Raw genomic sequence first — 19221 nt, 5'->3', positions numbered from 1 at the left:
GCTGTCACGTGATACAAGTAACGTGACCAAGACCACGTGACAGGGGCTGTTGACATGGACGTTGCGAGGTGCAGCAACGAGTGATAGAATATAATTTTTGTCTCTGCAATTTTTAGAAATGATTACTACTATATGGTTGAACTGGATCTCTTGTCAGAGTCCAAAATATGTCATACAGAAGGACTGATGGGGCGCTAAAATGCGAAATGTTTCTAGGTTTGTAACCAGCGGTACGCTCTTCATCCCAGGAGGAAAGTATTTCCTGACGCTAGCGAGATCGCGAGCTTTCTTTCATGCTCGATTTGCCACTGCGTTTCAGCTCCAATACCCGTCCTCTTATGAGAAGAAGACTCAGCACCACCAGCCCATATTACGATCGCCATCTCGTCACCAGTTTATCATCCTTAAGGTTAGTACAAAGTCTTGTTGAAGACCGGATGCGATAACTCGCAGTGTATGATGGCTTCTGTGCTGACTAGAGGTGATGATACAGTGGGCTTTTACTACACTTTTCTTCTTCCTTCTTTTTCATCTTATTATTATAACTTGCAAGTTATTATACTAACTTATAATTTTTGTAAGCTGTAGGTGGAGGTGTTTTCAGCTACCACAATTGTTTCGTAAAGCAAATAAAATTCCCACAAATTATTAAAACTTATTGTTAAAAATAAATTACGCCCGCCTGATACATTTTAAAATCCCCATTGTTGAATATTCCTCCTTGGGCATGAAAGTGTTAAATTTTAATAATAATACTTTATAATTATATTGCCTTTCCAAAGATTTGCTTATGGAGCTTTACATAAATCATACATTGACTGAATCAACAACAACCGTGCACTCACATTTGCATATAAACACACTTATACATCATACACAAAGTAAATTACACACACGTTTTTTTTTTTGCGTTTTATGAGGAGCCGATGATTTACAGATAATAAAAAACGAAAACGATATAAGAAATCATTGGACACATGATAATTTGCACAAAGCATCTTAAGTAGTTTCTAAAAGTAAATCTGACAGTCCTTCCTGGTTGGAATTTAGCTCAGACAGTCAGAGTTCACTAAGTGGTTCTGAGTTGATCAAGGATCCTTATTACATGCATCACAGCCCTTTGGTAAAGCTTGCTCAATTGCTTTTTTTTGAAAAACCAATAATCTTTCCAGCAGTTGTTACTACTTTCATCAGACAGGTTTTCCCCTTAATATTAAGAGCAACAAACAACAGAAATAAGTGCAATGTCGAAATCCTTTCAGTCAGACTACGTACAGTATACTTTCTCAAGGACAGGACTGTTGACCTCAGAATTCCTTAATTTTTTCAATGTCAGAGAAAGTAGTTACTGTTCCTTGGTAATGGTAAACCTCAACCCCTAATCTTTAGGTTATTGAGGGGTGAAGTGAGCTGAGAACTGCACTTTTCTTTAGGCCAGCTTTTTGTGAAGGTGGTGGCCATCACCTTACTCTTTCTGCCTCTATAGTGTCAGGCACCTGCTCCTGACAGCGGGTCCACTGTTGGAACTTTGCTAATCTAGCAATGTGGCCATCTCCTTCCTATCTTCTAGGAATGAAAGGCACTAGGTAATGCTTGTACAGGTGTACTCCATAAACTTTTGCCATACAGGAGGTGCAGGATGAGTAGTGTTTGATTTATACTTGCTAATGTCAGTAGCAGATGACTAGAAAAAATACATGTTCTAAAATATGTCATTTGTAAGTGTGTAAAGAGGATGACTGCAATATTAAATCAGGGCTTCTGCTAAGGCTAAATTCTTTGGGGTCCCAGGGACCCCTTCTTCAGATTTTTAAGGGGTCCCTGTTCTTCGCCCAAATTTGAAGGGGACCCCATTGACGAAAATTGAAGGGGTCCTCCGAACTTTTAATGCGTACAGTACACAATTTTTTGCGTAAGCAGAAGCCCTGTTAAATGGTAAGCATAACTCACTTTTTTTCTGTAATGGCATTCCTTTCTATTCAGATATAATAAGACCCCCACAGAAAATCTATAGTTCCATGAAGATAATTATCTGTTCAGTATTTTTAGAGCAGATTTATGTAATGTCAGTGAGAGTCATTGCTGAATTTTTTATATTATGGTGACAAAACTGATGGTAGACCTCTTTGGTAGGCCCACAAAGTCCACCCTACCCTGTGTAAAAAGTAGGTAGATGAATGAGCAAGTGAGTGTGTATAATAGAAAGAGAGTCATGATCTGAGTGATGATGAAAGATTTTGTCAAATTTCTATTGATAGTGTGCGTTCCTGCATCTTTAAGTTCATAAAGTGCCTTGAGCCCACATTTGTTGGTGGGGAAGGTGCTTTTTAAATAATTGAATTATTCTAAACTACTAGCCATTATTAATAAGTGCTAAAATTATGTTTGCATGTATATGTGTGTGTGCAAGTACATATGTTCATGCATAAACATGAATTCAAGTGGCTGCATGTGTAATGCAGACTAGGTCTATTTTGAGTGACTCGTTTGTGATAGTATGTTTGAATTTCTTTATAGTGACTATTGTATAATCATAGCATTTATTATGTCAATCTATTTAAAAAAGATGCACCATGAAATTGATTATGGCACATATCAAAGATATGTACATGTTGTGTGGATAGGTCATGTACTCTTTGTTTAAGTGTTAAAAACCATATAAAGGTTAATTGCCTAGTCCTCAAGGGCAGTTAAATGGTGCACCGTATCTAAGGCACCGCATTTGATGGGCATGATTAGGCTAGACAGTCAGACTGTCCCCCCCCCCCACTCTCTTGAACCAGATGTAATGCATCAATTCTTGAAAAGGACTGTTGCACACACAAGAACATGGATTTAAGATTGCATTTAGAGTTAATTTTGGCAAAGTGCCTACTCGTCCATTACTGTGGAAGGAGTTTTCTGGTCACTGCATCAACCCAGCCTCGATCCTGCCATGACTTTTAGCTCAGAATGCGATGCACTTTACCACAAAGGTTCCAATGTGTGTACTGATAACTGGCAAATGCATCAACTCAGTTACTGTGGCAGGGGTTGGTAGAGGGTGAGCGTTAAATAGGAGATTGTGCTGCGATGAACACTGACGATGGCGCTCCTAAAGTACATCAGACTTTGAAACTGGCATTTTAGTGGCAACTTCCACGTTTGATTGTTTCATGCAATTATCAGCTCTCACAAAGGAGGACCTTTTGAATACACAAGTGGGACAGGATATGTATGCCTCTCATTGGTTCCTTTTGGTAAACTGTGCCTCATGCAAGATTGCTTTTTTTGTAATTATACAATTCGTAATGATATCGATAAGGACAGAAAGCGTATCATGACATGATTATGTAGCAGCATTGTGACCATGCCCAGTACTTCACATACAAGACAAAATCCACATGCTCAAACATCTCGAGTGGATTGTATGCCATGTCCATATATATTTTTTTACCTCTATGTTTTTGTACGTAAAGAAAATCTTTATACTATCTTCCCGTGATAAACATTTGTGGCCTGTGACTTTTAACTGTCTAATATCAGTTGTCTAGTTGGAAACAAAATGGTCTCAGGAAGGAAAAAGCTTCATCATGCATCCTACTTTTTTACCCCAGCAGCTAGACTCATTATGACTAGTTATGCAGCTTACATATGTAACATGAATGCGCGTGCATGCATGCACAAGGAGAGACAGACACAGAGGGCAAGTATACCTGGTGGAGGGAAGTTGAGGGAGAAGATAGCAAGACCAGGAGAGAGAGAGGCACTCAGTTTATCCAGCTGAGATAACACCAGGCTGATTGTATTATCTCTGATCATGCCCTTGGTACGAGCACGGACGTAGTTTCATCCATGGACCATGGTACGGGCGTGCAGAGGGCTTAGCTGGGTTACAGGGAGGACAGGCAAGGCCGTCCGCCACTAGAAGCAAGGTAAGCTCTTGATAACAGCACCCAAACGGGAAAAATAAGTGCAGCATGGGTGCAGCCATCCAGCTGGCTCGTTACCGGGCGCCCACCCTACCCGTGAGAGTTGACACCTATGTAGGCTTCCACAGTCCGGTCAGGACCAAACATATAGTTATCAAACATTTGGCTGTGCTTTTCAAACGAATAAATGACCGGTTTCCATTCTCGAGATGGAAGCATATAAAAATCACCGCTCTCAGAAAAAAAAAAAATCTAGCTATAGACGAATGTCCTTTAAGATGCCTAATTAACATCATTTTGTTCTTCTCTGAATCAGCTACAGTGTGGGAACAGAAAAGTTGCTCACATTTGGGTCTTATCTTGGGCACGGGCCAGTCATTTAAACAAAATCCATTGTATGAGACTCTGCTGGCAGCATTTCCCTCGATTTGTTTTATAAATGCATTCAGCTATGAGATGTTTGAGATGATTTTTTTAACGAATACAAGTATATAATCATGTATAACTATACCATCCGAGTACCCGGTGTCGCCCGGGGGACCTTACGTCTCTTACGTCGATGCACATTTATTCAACACGGAGCAGATCAAAGGAAGGGGAGAGGCGAGAGATGCTGCCGACTGTGGCAGGGAAGATAACACTGTGGCAGTGCCACCCGCAAAGCCACTCCCCTCCCTAGCTTCTGTCTGGGTGTGATCCTCGCATAGCAAGTTCCTACATGCAAGTGTCTAGTTTGCTCTGCCTAGCAGAGGAACATAATGTCTGCGTTTTTAGTTTTGTTGTTTTTTAAAGCTGTCAGCAACATATTACAACGGGGAAACAAAACTAATACGCTCGGAGCAATACATCAATCAAACCTGTGACCTAATCGTAGACGCTGGTGACAAAAACTTAAAAGATTTATTGTCCACCAAACGGAAGTTGCAGCATTCTTGGTATAAAACAGATATGGTTTTGATGTACTTATCTTTGAGAATCAGCACCGGAACTCGTCAGCAGTTTCACCTAGACGATAGTTTAGTGACTTTTTGCTTTGTCTGTTATTTTCACGCTGCTTTACGTTGACCACGTCGTCTACGCAGAACTCGGAGTCAACAGTCCCCCAGTGAAGGTCTGTGTCTGCTGCTGAACATCGCTTCACCTCCAACTGTCTGTTCAGTGAACAGTTCCTTCTGGAAGTCAGTGGACGAGCACAATCGAGATGCTTTATTCTTAAAACGATTTATGAATGATTTTTAGAAAAGGAGTTGCAGGCTGGCAGACAAGAGCAGTCACATTGGCACCAGTGAACTTGTTGTAACAGGACAGCATAGTGTTGTGTACAGGACTGGCAAGTTTTCGTCCATGAAATTTCAGTCTAAGCAAGGCTTCGGCCGATCGAGCGGTTACCAAGAGCACAGCACGGCAAATAATTCAAACCTCAGACTTTTGTATTTTTAGGCGTGGAATAGACCCTGTGGACTGGTAAACTTTGCACAGTGACTTTATGTATGTCCCCAGATTTATTGTCGCAGTGTGGGTTTGGATGTATTTCGCATTGCTACAACCATCTTGTTATGTTAGTAGAGGTTGGCTTTCGTTCACTAAACCTCACGGGCTATTTACTGACCCCTCTTAAAGTCACTTTAATTCTGTGTGACTGAGTTTCACATAACTTATTCTCCATCAAAGCTTGGAAACCGATCTATAAATTTGGGGTTAGTATGGAGGGAGCGTTTAGCTGTGCTGCCTTTGTTGACGTCGGTCGCTGTTGTCGCTGGTGATACTGTTGTATCAACACATTCCAGTGATGCGCATCAACAGTTCTAACGGCCTTGAGTGCCAGGGCGAGAAGTGGGTCACACCAGACGCTGCACCAATAGAAAGAGAACACGTGCACCCATGGGACGCCCCCTTTGCCCTGACCGAGAAAATGGATAAGGCGCGTGCTTAACACTTTGTAATTTTCGACTTTAACTTGGCAGATATCACTTTTTTTTTCTTTGGAGGGAGATGGTCATAGATTAGCAAACGAGTGACAGCTTGTGAGTGACAAAAAAGTTTGGTTTGTTTGTTTTGGCTCATTGTCACGTTCAGGGGTTGAAAACACAGATCAAGTCCAGCAGTTTGCAGAATGCTGAACACCCATTCACTTCTCTCCTCTTTCTCACCCTCCCACACTACCATCCTCCACCTTTTCGACACCCCTTCAAACTGGATCCACTCTCGATCCTGACTTACCATCAAAGGGTACTCAACATATGGCCACCGGAGTTTTAGTTATTGAGCAGCGAAACAATGCAACTCTCTCCCTTTCCATATCCGCCACGTACCCACTATTGAATCCTTTAAACCTGCACTGTAAACGCATCTCTACTAAACATTTCTACTAACAACCTTTTCCATAATGCTAGTCCTTTGTCACACCCTTCCTTTTACTATCATGTTAATCTCAGCTCTTATTCTTGTTATTTGGTTATTTGTTATTGTGTTTTCCATATTTGATGTTATTCTTCGTTAGTACTGTTGTTTATTCTTTTATAGCTCATAAGCGCTAAGAGCATAATTCTTAGAAGTGTGAGTATGTGCTTTACAAATTTTGCATTTATTATTATTACTCACCTTAAGCTTTGACCTTTTAGGACTTTCATAGCCTTTCACAAAGCACATCTCAAATGTGTATTTATTACAACAACTTTTCATCTTTTTAAGGCACACAGAAGATATGAAAATTTGAGACATACTAAACAGTATAAGTACATTGCTGTGTATACCTAACATCAGCCCATTTATCCTCATATTAATGTCTGTTTCTTTAATACAGTATCTTTGTAAAATTACAGAATAAATAATAGTTTCTCATGTAGCTTTTTTTAAAAACTATCTCTTAGCATCATTTTACTTATTGCAGCACAACATCCTGTTTATATATTAGCAAATGTAACTGGTGTTTCTGATTTGTAATTCTTTGAGAAGTGATCCTTGGACTTTTTATGGACAGAGGCTCCAGCAAAGACAGTTTGCCAATTCCCTGTTATTTAGTCCCTAGGTGCTCAACTATTGTCTCTGGGCTTACCCAGAACTTTATCAAAAACTTTGTTCATTAAGTCAACAGTCCACCAGTGAACATCTGGATTCTCAGTTTCTTGTCATAAAGCTTAACATTGGAGTGAAATGCCCTTTTCCGTCCTCCAACACAGAGCAATGTTTAACTCGGCATTTAGTGACCAATCCATCCATATTTTACAAAAGGAATTGTAGAGTGGCATTTTTAAGTTGCTTTGAGAAGGAAAACAAAGTTGCATTGGGAGAAGTGAAATTTTGGTGGTTTGTCTGAACAGCAGAACAATGTGATATTGTCATGTACATGTGTGACACTAAGGCTCATTTTACTGCAGGCTGCATTCAGGATGAATGGCACAGATGCAGATGACAAAGTTGATGAGGGTTGTGCCCTGGAAGGAACCACTGTATTGGCCACTCAAGTTGGTGGACACAGATTTGATCAGAAAGCCGGAAGAAAACTTGGTAATGTTTTGGGGCTTGTAGAAAAGCCATTAAAGTGTGTACTTATGTTAAAATCAGTCTTCAGTACTGATGAATGTTGAAGATTTTGTTTCATTAAACTGTATTCTAAATGCTGTATCACTATCAGTATAAGATTTTTAAGATATTGATGTAAAATCAAAGCCACGTGTTTGTATTTTATTCTATTTTACTCTAGGCATGCTAGATTGTGGGAATGGCACAGTACTTAAAGCACTGCAGGGCCCACCAAGGGGGACAAGAGAGTTAACTCTGTACCAAGAGGTGTTTGGTCCCAAATGCAAGGACAAGGATCTGCTAGAATTAAGAAACTTTCTTCCAAAATATTATGGCACAGAGACTAGAGATGGTGGTAAGTTATGAGTTGTTACTTCTGTTCAGTGTTGCTGTTTATCCTCGACAGATTTATGACACTTTCATCCTTACTATTTTTTCCATGATTCATCTTTTGTTTTCTATGTTTGTCTTTTATTACTGTCTTCACGGTTGTTTCTCTTTTATACTGTTCATGTCTCCTACCTGTCTTAAGTGCCAAGACATACTCCTTATGAGCATGAATATGTGCTATATAAATCACGTTTATATCTATTGTTATTATTTATGTTCATGGAAAGGCATAACTGAATTTTCTTTGGTCCTTCAGCATAGTCAACTTTACTCTTAAAAAAACTTAGACAACATTTTTATATGAAAAAAAGCTGCACGTGCCTGCTTTATGACTGTCCTGACCTGAAATTTCTCATTTCTGTAAAACTGCACTTTGTGGATGATAAAGTATGGTCCATAAATTGGTGTCTGTGTCTGTTTCATGTCAGATTATCTGCACCTCTGTTTTCTTGCCAGTTTTGCACACAGCTTCACTTAGTCTGTCTACAGGAAACAGAATATTGCGGTTTAGACTCTGCTGCTATTGTCTCAATAATGATCTATTATAGTTTTTCTTTAACATTTTGTTTACAGTGACTTTTCTTGTAATGCAAAACCTCACCTGTGGCTTCCATGAACCTAATGTCCTTGATCTTAAGATGGGCCGAATTACTTATGACCCAGAGGCCTCACCAGAAAAGCAAGAACACGAAGTGTCAAAATACCCGCCACTAGAGAAGTTGGGTTTCCAGATCACAGGCATGATGGTAAGAATTATAGAACTCAAGTGCAGCGAAGCCATTTTCCTGAGTTGACATTTCTGAAAGGGTGTCCAGAGCGTGTTTTATAAAGATAAGATAAGAGATAAGAGAATACTTTATTGATCCCTAGAGGGCAATTCAATTGCAGCTCGATTATATATATTAAACCCACAGGCAGTCGTGTTGCAGTCAATCATACCAGCTCGATTAAAGTCATACATGATTGCATGCACATCACATTCATTTATAGCAGGTGTCAAAAGTTAGCTGTTATTTTTCATTACCTGTCGACAATGTTTTTATTGAAATTTTATCGCTTGCATTTAATATATATAAATATTAGGCAAAGAGCTGTTTTTTATTTTTTATTACAATAATACTCCTGACAATCAGTCACTGTCAGTAGAAGTCATTCTTAAGAGCTTGAGGAAGTCATACTTCAGAGTATGAACTACCTGTAGTCCTGTAATATGTATCACACTGCAGTGGCTAGAGTATAGTGTACTTTGCATCTTGTTCAGGTCCATGATAACAAGACAGGTGCACCTCATCATTCTAAAAAAGACTTTTGTCGGAGTTTAACTGCTGAGAACATACAGAAGGAAGGTTTGTTTGCATTGTCTTCATTGGAATTTAATTTCAGTTAAGAAATCATTTCATTAAAAACAGTCATTAAGATACCATTATTCCAAATCTGAAAAAAAAATGGACAAAAGGCATTGTAGACTAAAGGTTTTATTGGAAGAAGAATTTATTTGATGACAAATTTTAGCATATTCCCAATAATAGTTTTACTCTAAAATCATTTTGAAACATATCACATTGTATGTTAAGATTACCTAAGGAAATGGGTAAAGCAGAGGGTGAGGCAGGAAGTTGACCAGCATATTCCATGGGCCTGAGAGAGAATTGAATTGTTTATTCAAAGCCATTATACACTTCTCTCTCTTTACTTTGCATGACTTCCATAAGAGTTCTACACTCTGTATATTTAACTGCAAGTTTAAAGGCATATGGTCAGATTCAAATCTCTGTGTGACGAAGAGTGAGATATCAAAGGTACGGAGGGAGAATAATTCTTTTGACATTAAAAAGTAATCATTAACACTGTGGCCAGAAACAGAAATGTATGTGTAACAACTATCACGTTCGCCTTGACATACCCCATTCAAAATATAAAGGTCATGGGTCTGATAGACTTTGTGTAGTCTCAGACATACCCAGCTAGGGATTAACTATACAGATCTTTGAATGCACAAGTTTATGTCAACTCTGTAACCATGTTGCTACTGCACGTGATTTTAGGTCAGAACATTGCTGACTTAATCTTTGCTCAGGCTAGACTACAACACTCCTTGTGTCAACTAGTTTCATCTTCTAGGTGCCATCCCCTAGAATACTTAAAGGAAACCATTAAAGTTAATGGACTTTATGCTTTGTTGCACTAACACCCATGCACACACACACATTTGGTTAAAAGCATTTCAACGCATTAAAAGATGTTACATCACAACGCCATGTAAACCACAATTTTAAGAAATTAATGTTGTCACACCAAGTTCATGCTCTATGTTTATTAATATTTGAACCCTGAAATATCAGAGAGACTTGTGTTTTCTTGCAGTTATCAATGCACTTTTTAGCCATTCACACTCAGGAATTCTTGTTACAGGATTGGGGAAGTTTTTTGGTCTGCAAGATGGAGGATTACGCAAGGATGTGTTGGAAGAACTTATACACAAGCTGCAGGAAATAGAAAGCTGGTTCCTAGTGCAGAAAAAGTATGCTTTCTATGCCAGTTCACTTCTCATTGTGTACAGCAACCAAAGATCCTGCAGTATCACTGCTAGCAACACCCAACCACTGGTCAATGTGAAGAATGAGTCTCCACATCCTGGTGTCAAAAGGAAGAGGGAACAGGAACCTTGGGAGGATGAGAACAACAGGGAGATTAAAGTCATGCGATCCACCGATGGGCCACAACCAAGTGATGGTTATCAGAGCAAAACAGATATTTTTCCAGATTCAAATGGTGACCATAGCTCCTTACAGAAGCAGAAGGTAAGCAGTACTTTAGAAGAAGATGAGACAACATCAAAAGAGGAAAAGGAGTCTCAACCTTGTCATTCTGGGCAGCAAGATGGACTAGATATCCCCAAGGAGTCTCAGCCTTGTGGTTCTGGGCAGCAAGTTGGACTGGATGTCAACAAGAGGAGAGCAAAGGAAGATGGGGATAGAGTACCACTTGTTCAGATCAAAATGATAGACTTTGCACATGTCTTTCCTTCATCCAGCAAGGATGAAAACTACCTCTTTGGCCTGCAGAAACTCATTAGGATGCTGAAAGATCTGCAAAGCATGTGATAAATTTTGAATTACAGTTGGCTTACCTCGTGACATTATGGCAGACACTTCTACTTTATGTTATTTTCAAGTTTGTTGAGTTGGTTGGGATTGTGTATATACATATGGTTATTTCATTGTTAACTTGCAGTTTATTAACAGAAAGGATTTTTTTTAACCTCCCCTGTCACTTTGCTCATTGCTGTCTAGTGTGTGCTCACTTGTAAAGAGTGGCGCAAAGAACTTTCAAACTCAGGGACAAGATTAAAATGAAAGATTGTTATGAGAAGATTATTCTGGGCTTTATAAGATAGGAGATCTCTATCTTTGAGTGAACACAATTTCATTCAAAGTCTGGTACAGTTGTTTAGACCTCAGCTGTGTATGTTTCATTGATTTTTTTGTTTTTAAGGATTCTCAGTTAATTTTCATTGAGCTGATTTTTAAGTGAGTCGGTAAACAAATTCAGAATAAGTTTTGTTTGGCAGTTAGTGTCAACTTCATTTAAGTAAAATATAGACCATTTTCATCCAACTTTCATATGCACACCAATTTTCTTGTCACACACACACTTGCTTCAACTCTGTTGATGACCATTTCAGATTTAAGTCCCCATTTGTCTCTCAACATCCATCACTCTGTCTTGCATAGTTATTTCTTTGTATCTCTAAGTACATCTTAATTCTCATTTTAGAGCACACTGTCTTCGAGGCTGATCTGTTGAATCCTTTTTAAGAGTTTTTAAGATCCACAAGGTGGTCTTTGCTTTTAGACAAAGTAGGTTTGTATCATCTGAAATAGAATTTTTTTTTTTTCCCTAGAGTTCTGTGTATTTTAGAAGACTAATAAGTCTTTATTCTTATAGAAAATTGATTCATGTTAAAATGTGTACGTTGTCTTAAAATCATGCATTCTTAGCATTTTTTTGCTATGAACAAAGTTCAGACAACATATACAACTTAATATTTTGTGATAGATGTTAACTGATTCAGAGCTTCCACAGGGAACATTACCGCTTGTTGCCACTGTGCCCATCAGTTTCTAGCGAAGGTTTTTATTAAAAAAAAAATATATCATTGGATTTGCGGCTTGAAGATTTCCTGCTTAAATGTCCCTTTCAAAGATTTCTTAAATCAGACTTTTTTTTCCCTATATACAGGTACCGGTTGGTGATATTCTTTAGCTCTGTAACATGCTGAGTTTTTAGCTGTATTCCAGTTTTCTGTGGAATGGTTGAAAATGAGATTAAATTCTGTTTGACACTGTCCATTATGATCTATTAAAAACAGTAGTCTTATATGTATGTTAACAATTTTAAAGATTTTTTTGACATTTTTTTTTTGAATTTTGTTGTCCTGTTAAACTGTTGTGTATATAGTTTTATTGATTATGAGTAGGGGAGGGGGTGAACAAAACAATGGGTCCCACAGAAGTAAATGGGACCCATCTACTTCATTAGGAGACCCATGTTTTTTCAGCATTCTCTGCAGATATAGGAAATTAACATAAATGGATTGGTAATAAATAGCTATTTTGTGTTGACTTCTAAGACATTTTGTTTGGATTTTTTTTTCCAGATTCTTCTGAATAGTGTTTTTAAAAGTTACTGTCCCCGTTTTTCTCCCATGCTTTACCAATCTTACAAAGCACTGATTATTCTTGATTAGGGTGTAGAGGTATTTACCTCCCTTTACAGTGATTCACTTGGGAGAAAAAGTGCAATCGCCTTTACATAACAAAAGCATTAAGGCCAATCAAATGATGTGTGCCTTTATTTTATTAATTTTTAAAAAAATGTCTTGTTGTCGTAGTCTTCCAGAAGATATGAGTGCTATTTAGTTTTCCTTTGCAAGTTAAAATGGACACGAAAACAGCTCCAAAGGTGGAGTAGGGCAATTATGTGCACGAATGTTTTCTCTAACTAATGTGAATACCTACATAACATGTCAATGATCATGCTGTCTTTTGCTATTGGCTTGTAATTGAGGAAGAAAATTGTTGTGTGCGTTTTAATCAATTTGAAAAAAATCACACCGGCATACACCTTGATTTTTAAGGCATCTCAGTATGTTTGTGGCTGATGCATAATACTGATTTCTTTACTTTCTGGATAGTTTTTTTTTTTTTATTCTTTTGGTCAGCTTGTAGCATTGTTAACAGTGTTTGTAAAATTATGTTAAATTTTGTATCTCTGGTGGATTTCTTAAATAATCTGCAGTATGTGTATGTGTGCATGGAGAACTGCCTTCTTGGAATAATTGTTTGAGCATCTTTCATATCAGTTCTTAATATCATTTTTGGATTTGATGATATTTAGACATTTTCCAGAGAAACTGCTTTTCTGCTGCTCTGCATTTGTGTATGTCCATTGCATTTTCTATATTTATACACAAAAATCTTAAGCATTTAACTTTAATGTAACTCTGTACAAAATCTTGGCCCTTTATAACTATTATTTGTATGCACTTTATGCTACTTCTGCAGTTTTTCTATAAAGGAGACTTTATTCAGAAAGTTCTTAGGTTCTGACACAGTAGCTGCATTCAGTGTACCAAAGGTTGGGACAATTGCTATACAACAGTTGAATATTAGTTGCCTGTTAATCAGCCATGAAGGCTGATAACATTTTTTTCCCCAGTCTGGAAGTATTATTGTCTCTGATGCAAGACAAGGGCAGTTATGTGGTGTTTTGGGGAGAAAGTTAAATCCAAATTGGCAGATGAGACATTCTGCTGTAAATTCATATTATGAATTGCATTTATATGGCAGCTCAGTCTTCAATAGTTGTCGGGACTTATTACATTTTGTATTATTTTTGGACTAAAAGAAACAAAAATAATCACAAATCAGCACTGTGTTGTTCATTTTTGAGAATTTATTTAGAATTCAAAAGAACAGACGATTTTTCTAAAACTAAATCTCTTGCATAGAGTGCTCTTACAAAACAAATCAACACTACTTGCGCTAAAGCAAATGGTTTGCTTTGAACACATTTTAAACAATTTTATAAGAATGACCTCTTTGAAAGCTGACAGCAGTCAGTCACCTTTCATAATTAGGGCATAGTGTTACACTTACCCGTCCTCTGAAGTTCTTTTTTTTGAATGTTGTAAACCCCAGAATAATCAGTATATATTTTACTGTAAGTGCATTGTGAAACCCCAGAATCAACTTATATTTTACCATTTTTAAGTGCATTATGAATTTGGAGACTTAATGACTAATTTTCTTAAAAGCTGAACTGTGAGAGTTTATACAGAAGATGGTAATGGAACCTTTGGTGCTGTTTTTGTTACATTGTGTATGTTTTATCACAATGGCAGATGTAAAATTTATTAAACGTTAATTTGACACAGTTTTTCAGATCTTGGTACATTTTGTTGTCACCATGATACTGTGTCTTATAGTCCGAAAATTTGTGAAATGTTTTGTCCTATATGATGAGAAAATTTACTGTAAACGTAAAGAAACAGGGCATTTTTCATGAGCTGTCTTTTCTTACCACCTTTAGTTTAAACAATCATTTACATTATGATGTCTTATGTCTCAAAGACAGCTTTTTTGGCACCATTTGGATCCATAAGCAAGGTAAGCATATAAACACAGAACGATTATGTTTGTATGTAGAGAATGAAAGCGAGTGTGTGTGATTTCCCCGATGCGAAAGAGAAATTCTGGAATGAATAAACGTGATTTCTAAACGTCTATAAAATCTTACAAATTATTTCATGATAATAAAGATAGGAGGTAGAATTAAAAACAGTTATATTTTTGTTCTTTGTATGTTTTTAACTTTCAGTAGTCTTTGTGTGCCAGAGATAAGACGTTGAAAAATGTGTTTACTCACTTGGATTTTACAAGAGAAACAAATTTTAAGTCAGAAGGTGAGATCACATTTGTTGAAATTAAAGCATAACAATTCCTCTAGTTCTTTAAATTAATAATGTAGTACACATACTGTAAACAATATTGTTGACGGTGTGGTCTTCATGATATTAAGATTACATTTGATGGGAGGAGGAAGATCTGGAATAATCATGCCTCTAAAATAACTGTTTATCTTATTATACTCTAGTCTTTCACCAAATATATTGATTGTACATGTAAATTAAAATTCGTTCAAATTTCTAAGAAGCAAAAAAGCCTTTTTACGTTATTGAGCTTGTCTGGTTTGAAGCTGCCAAAATACTGATTGCTTGTGCATTCATAATGTGCATGGTGAAAATTATTGGCTGATTTTTACTCAGCAACATAATGGTGTAGATCATAGTCTGGTAATGCTTTTTTCTAGATTCAGTTTTGTTTCTGTATTGTGTGAGTGGTCAGTCTGCATAAAAGATAGCTAGGACATGATTGAGGAAATTCTGTAGCATATGAGTGATTAATATCCTATTTACTTTTTGTTAATGTCTCTTGTTAGAACACAACTTTTGTGTCATCTTGTTTTCTAAGGTAAAAGCAATGAAAAATATATTCCAAAATTATGCAAATTGATATGCTTTAATGGTATGGTTTTTATGCAGTCTTGCACATCTTTACCATAGCACACTTTTTTACACTTTCTTAACCAAGCCTAAGCATTGGTGTCATCGGGTGTTACCATACCTCTACGTCGTTTTCCATCTCTGAAAACGTCTTTAAACCTTCATGTTGTGTTATCAGCTGCCACCACTTTCTTTCTTGTACTGCACCGAAGTAACTGCCAGAACAAAACTTCAATCATTGCTGGTACTGCTTGTAACCACACTTCTGGAGAAAGCTACAATATCACAGTTGATGATAAGGATGGGAAAAAAATGTTTTTCCAGTGCAACTGATGGAATGGTAAATGTGGTAAAAGATGGTATTCTAGCTCAGACAATAATTTGCACACATGCACACACAACCCCTGAAGTTTGTAATTATTGGATAATTTAATTTACCAACATAAAATGTATTATTTACATCCATGATTGGGTTAGCAAAAGAAAAAAAAATGTGGTTTACCACCAAAACATAAATATGAACATCATTATTCACATATTACGAATCCTTGGGCAGTCTTTAAGGAGATCTAGCCTCACTTTTAAATGCTATTGCATTCTATAAAACTTCTAAATTGTGGCAATATGTAAATTTGTGTAAACTTCATGATTGGACTAAATGACTTGACACAAAATAAGATGAGACTTTTATATCTGCAAATTATTATGAGTTTCCTTAGTCACATTATGAGAGTAAATTATTAATCATTCAAATGAAAATTTCGAGCAACATTACATATTTTAATTCATTTTAGTGTAGTAAAAATATTAATGAAGAAGACATTTCTAATTTTCTTTAATTACATTGAAACACCATTGCAAATTTTTGCTTTAAGTCTGGTTTAACTTCATATAATGTGAGTTCTGCCTCTTCTTAGCTTCATAACCACCACCAAAAACATAGAATGACATTTCATAATATCTAGTATCAAGATGTCTGCTGAATGATGTTTAGCTCATAAAAGCAGTATCAGAGAGAAAAGAGAGCCTACTTAAACTGACACTCTTGCACTTCCACCAGCAACATGGTGGCCCTCCAAAAAATATCCAGACGATCGCTACACCTCCTCTTATCATTCCTCTATATTATTGTATTTCATTTTCCTCGTTCTTGCATTGTCCTTGTCTTAGTTCTAAACGTTAATCCATTTTTAGCTCTAGAGTCCACATGTACCCTTAATTTATATCACCACTATAAGTACATACAACTGAAAGTATTTTTAAATGCCTCTTTTTTCTTAAGTAGCGTTTAATATTTACAAAATATATTCAGTGTCACATCTTCATATCAGTCTGCACAAATCCAGTCAGATGTACAGCGTTTTGAACACTAATGTCCACTCCTGTGGTTTCAGGAAAGTGGGAATATCACTATAAGGTTTGTTTCCTTTAATATAAATTATCAGATGGAAACAAAACACAGACCTGCCAGAAAGAACACGTGTTACAAGGTGAAAAGTGGACCTTAAGGTCCTTAGATTGCACAATTTGTGTACAGTTTAGCTTGCACTTGGCCACAACAAGTATGACTGCATGAATCATTACACCTGTTCTACACCTTTACTAAAATTCTCTACACATTCTTCTAAATATTATAGGGTGACTACAGTGAATACAAATTCTACACATGCGTTCACCCAGGCAAAATGAACTGATGTCATAAGCAGATGGTGAGGGGGAAGTTTAAGAGTTCAGAGAAAGGGGGATTGTGTAGGTGTTCTGTATGTACATGCATACTTCAGGTTTGAATATGTGTACATGCATTTTGTTGCTCTGTGATATATTTAAACATGTACAGTCTACGTAAAAAGAAACCAAAAAAAAAAACCAATAATAAACCTTTCCTAGAACCGTCGATTTAAAACTGTTTTTACAATATATCTATGGTAAAAAAACAAAAGCAAAATGCTGCAACATAAAAATTAAGAGTACAAAATGCCTTCTGCTGGAAACAACACTTACATCACACATTCTTTCAAATAAATGACTTGACAGCATGTACAAGTCATAGACAGATCTATTAACATCAAAAAATCAACAATAAATAACAGGAAATGACAAAGTGAATTGTATCAAAGCATTCTTCCTCAGATGACACAAAATTGAGGTTCAATGCCATGCTGCTGGCAAAGGAATAGCTTAGCTAGGAATGATTTCTTGAGTAAAATACCTCACATCTGTTCACCTGTCATGATACCACAGCAGCAAACTGCTCTGATTCCTCCAATGACAGTGCTGGCATTTTCTTAACTTTTCTCCCTGCTATCTCTTTAAATATCTTGTTATTTGCCTAGCTTGTACTCTACTGCAACTGTTAAAACGTACGCGAAGTTGCTATAATTCAGTCTACCACCTATATAAATTGAAAAGCTCTGAATTTTCTAGTTTCTTCTTCTTACCTTAAAAAATCCTGTCACTGCTTTAAGAACAGTTTTTTTTAATGTTCTACAGTATTTTCAAGAACAAACCGATATGTGGCTGTACTGTGGTCTCCCTCAACCCATACGACGCACCCGGTCCGTGCACAAGAGAATAACTTTAAAACCTTTGAGAAGGAACACCGAGAAAGGCAGTAAAATCAAGACTTTTTCTATTGCATTCACTGGACTTCTGGGTACAGGTCATCCCCTATAAGTGCCACATAAATGTAAATGATTGTAATAATTTTGTTTGAATAAATGCTGGATCATAAAGAATGTCAACCATCTTTAAACATTAATTTCTTGTTCTTTCTTTACCACTTTGCCAGAGGCTAATCTAGAAATATTACTTGCTCTGAACACAATTATTAATGTTATATATTAAACTGGAATGTCAAACTTGACCATCACTTTGTATGTGTATTTCCATAGCATTGCAACTGTACACACTCATTGTCTGAAAATTTGCAACTTTGTGTCCTCCCATTCTCGCCAACTGCACTGACACCTCAACATTTTCACGTACTCATGCAAGCACACTTTTACACTGTCAAGAATATAGTTTCACTACTTGCTGTATGATTGAATATCCTCTAAATAATGAGTTTTTTTAAGAGCTCATAGGATCACAGGGTATTCCAATGGCAAAAAGAATATGGGTATGCTTCATCCCCTTGTCATCTGCCTGCTACATAGAAGTCTGCATGTTGAACAGCTTAGGTCTGAACCTCTGCTCATGCCAGATGCTTGCTTAACATCCTCTTGGGATCAAACATAACTACATGACAAGTTCTCAAAAGTACAAAGAGTACTGAACCAGCTGACAGCCCCTAATTCACAATGCAGCTCATCTGGTACAAATGTGTGGCATATACCTGAAGACAGGACTCAAGATACATCCACATGAAAAATGTCAGTGGATAAATGCTAGCTGCAGCAACCAGTTTGCCTCTTTTCTTGCTCCACATAGTCAGCCACACAAAACTTCGGCTCATTTGGTCGTCTTGTCTTCTTCATCTTGAGATCTCTGTAAGAATGTAATTTGTTTAGCATGATTGAAATCTCTTGCTTTTATCGAGAAATTCACTCCTGCTAAACAGAAGTTTCATAGATCTTTGTCATTTTCAAAATATATTTTCAAATGATGTTTAAATGTTAATGTCGCTCTCAGCCACACACAACATTGGAAATTCTTAGCCACAAGTAAAATACCCCCATCACAGCATGGAAAGTACTAGATGTTATTCCTACACTGAACATCAAATGATATTTTGCATATTCATCTAAGAACAGTTTTTGACAACTAAGAACATAGCTAAATCATATTGCTAAATTGTTTCTAATTTTCAGTTATATTTATCTGTTGTTGTTT

At 36.9% G+C, this 19221-nt stretch overlaps 2 protein-coding genes across 5 annotated transcripts in view; one reads left to right on the top strand and one right to left on the bottom strand.

The window, feature by feature from the left end:
- Positions 1 to 59: 59 nt before the first annotated feature.
- Positions 60 to 15396, top strand: LOC112556725 (inositol polyphosphate multikinase-like). Its single transcript, XM_025226036.1, has 6 exons — positions 60 to 409; positions 7289 to 7418; positions 7615 to 7788; positions 8397 to 8569; positions 9085 to 9169; positions 10236 to 15396. The coding sequence occupies exons 1-6, from the start codon at positions 200 to 202 to the stop codon at positions 10925 to 10927; spliced, it is 1464 nt and encodes a 487-aa protein (XP_025081821.1). The 5' UTR covers positions 60 to 199; the 3' UTR covers positions 10928 to 15396.
- A 401-nt stretch (positions 15397 to 15797) lies between these two features.
- The window catches only part of LOC112556773 (ras-related protein Rab-37-like), a 47382-nt gene continuing 43958 nt past the window's right edge, over positions 15798 to 19221 (bottom strand). For all 4 annotated transcript variants that reach the window (XM_025226243.1, XM_025226172.1, XM_025226328.1 and 1 more), the window contains exon 8: positions 15798 to 18876. In XM_025226243.1, the coding sequence (XP_025082028.1) occupies positions 18777 to 18876 (100 nt within the window). In that variant the 3' untranslated portion in view covers positions 15798 to 18776. The remainder of the gene's footprint in view (positions 18877 to 19221) is intronic.

This window comes from Pomacea canaliculata, linkage group LG1 (genome assembly GCF_003073045.1).
Source record: "Pomacea canaliculata isolate SZHN2017 linkage group LG1, ASM307304v1, whole genome shotgun sequence".
NCBI classification, from domain to species: domain Eukaryota; kingdom Metazoa; phylum Mollusca; class Gastropoda; order Architaenioglossa; family Ampullariidae; genus Pomacea; species Pomacea canaliculata.
The sequence above is the reverse complement of the archived record's forward strand: the minus strand, read 5'-3'. Positions and strand labels throughout refer to the sequence as shown.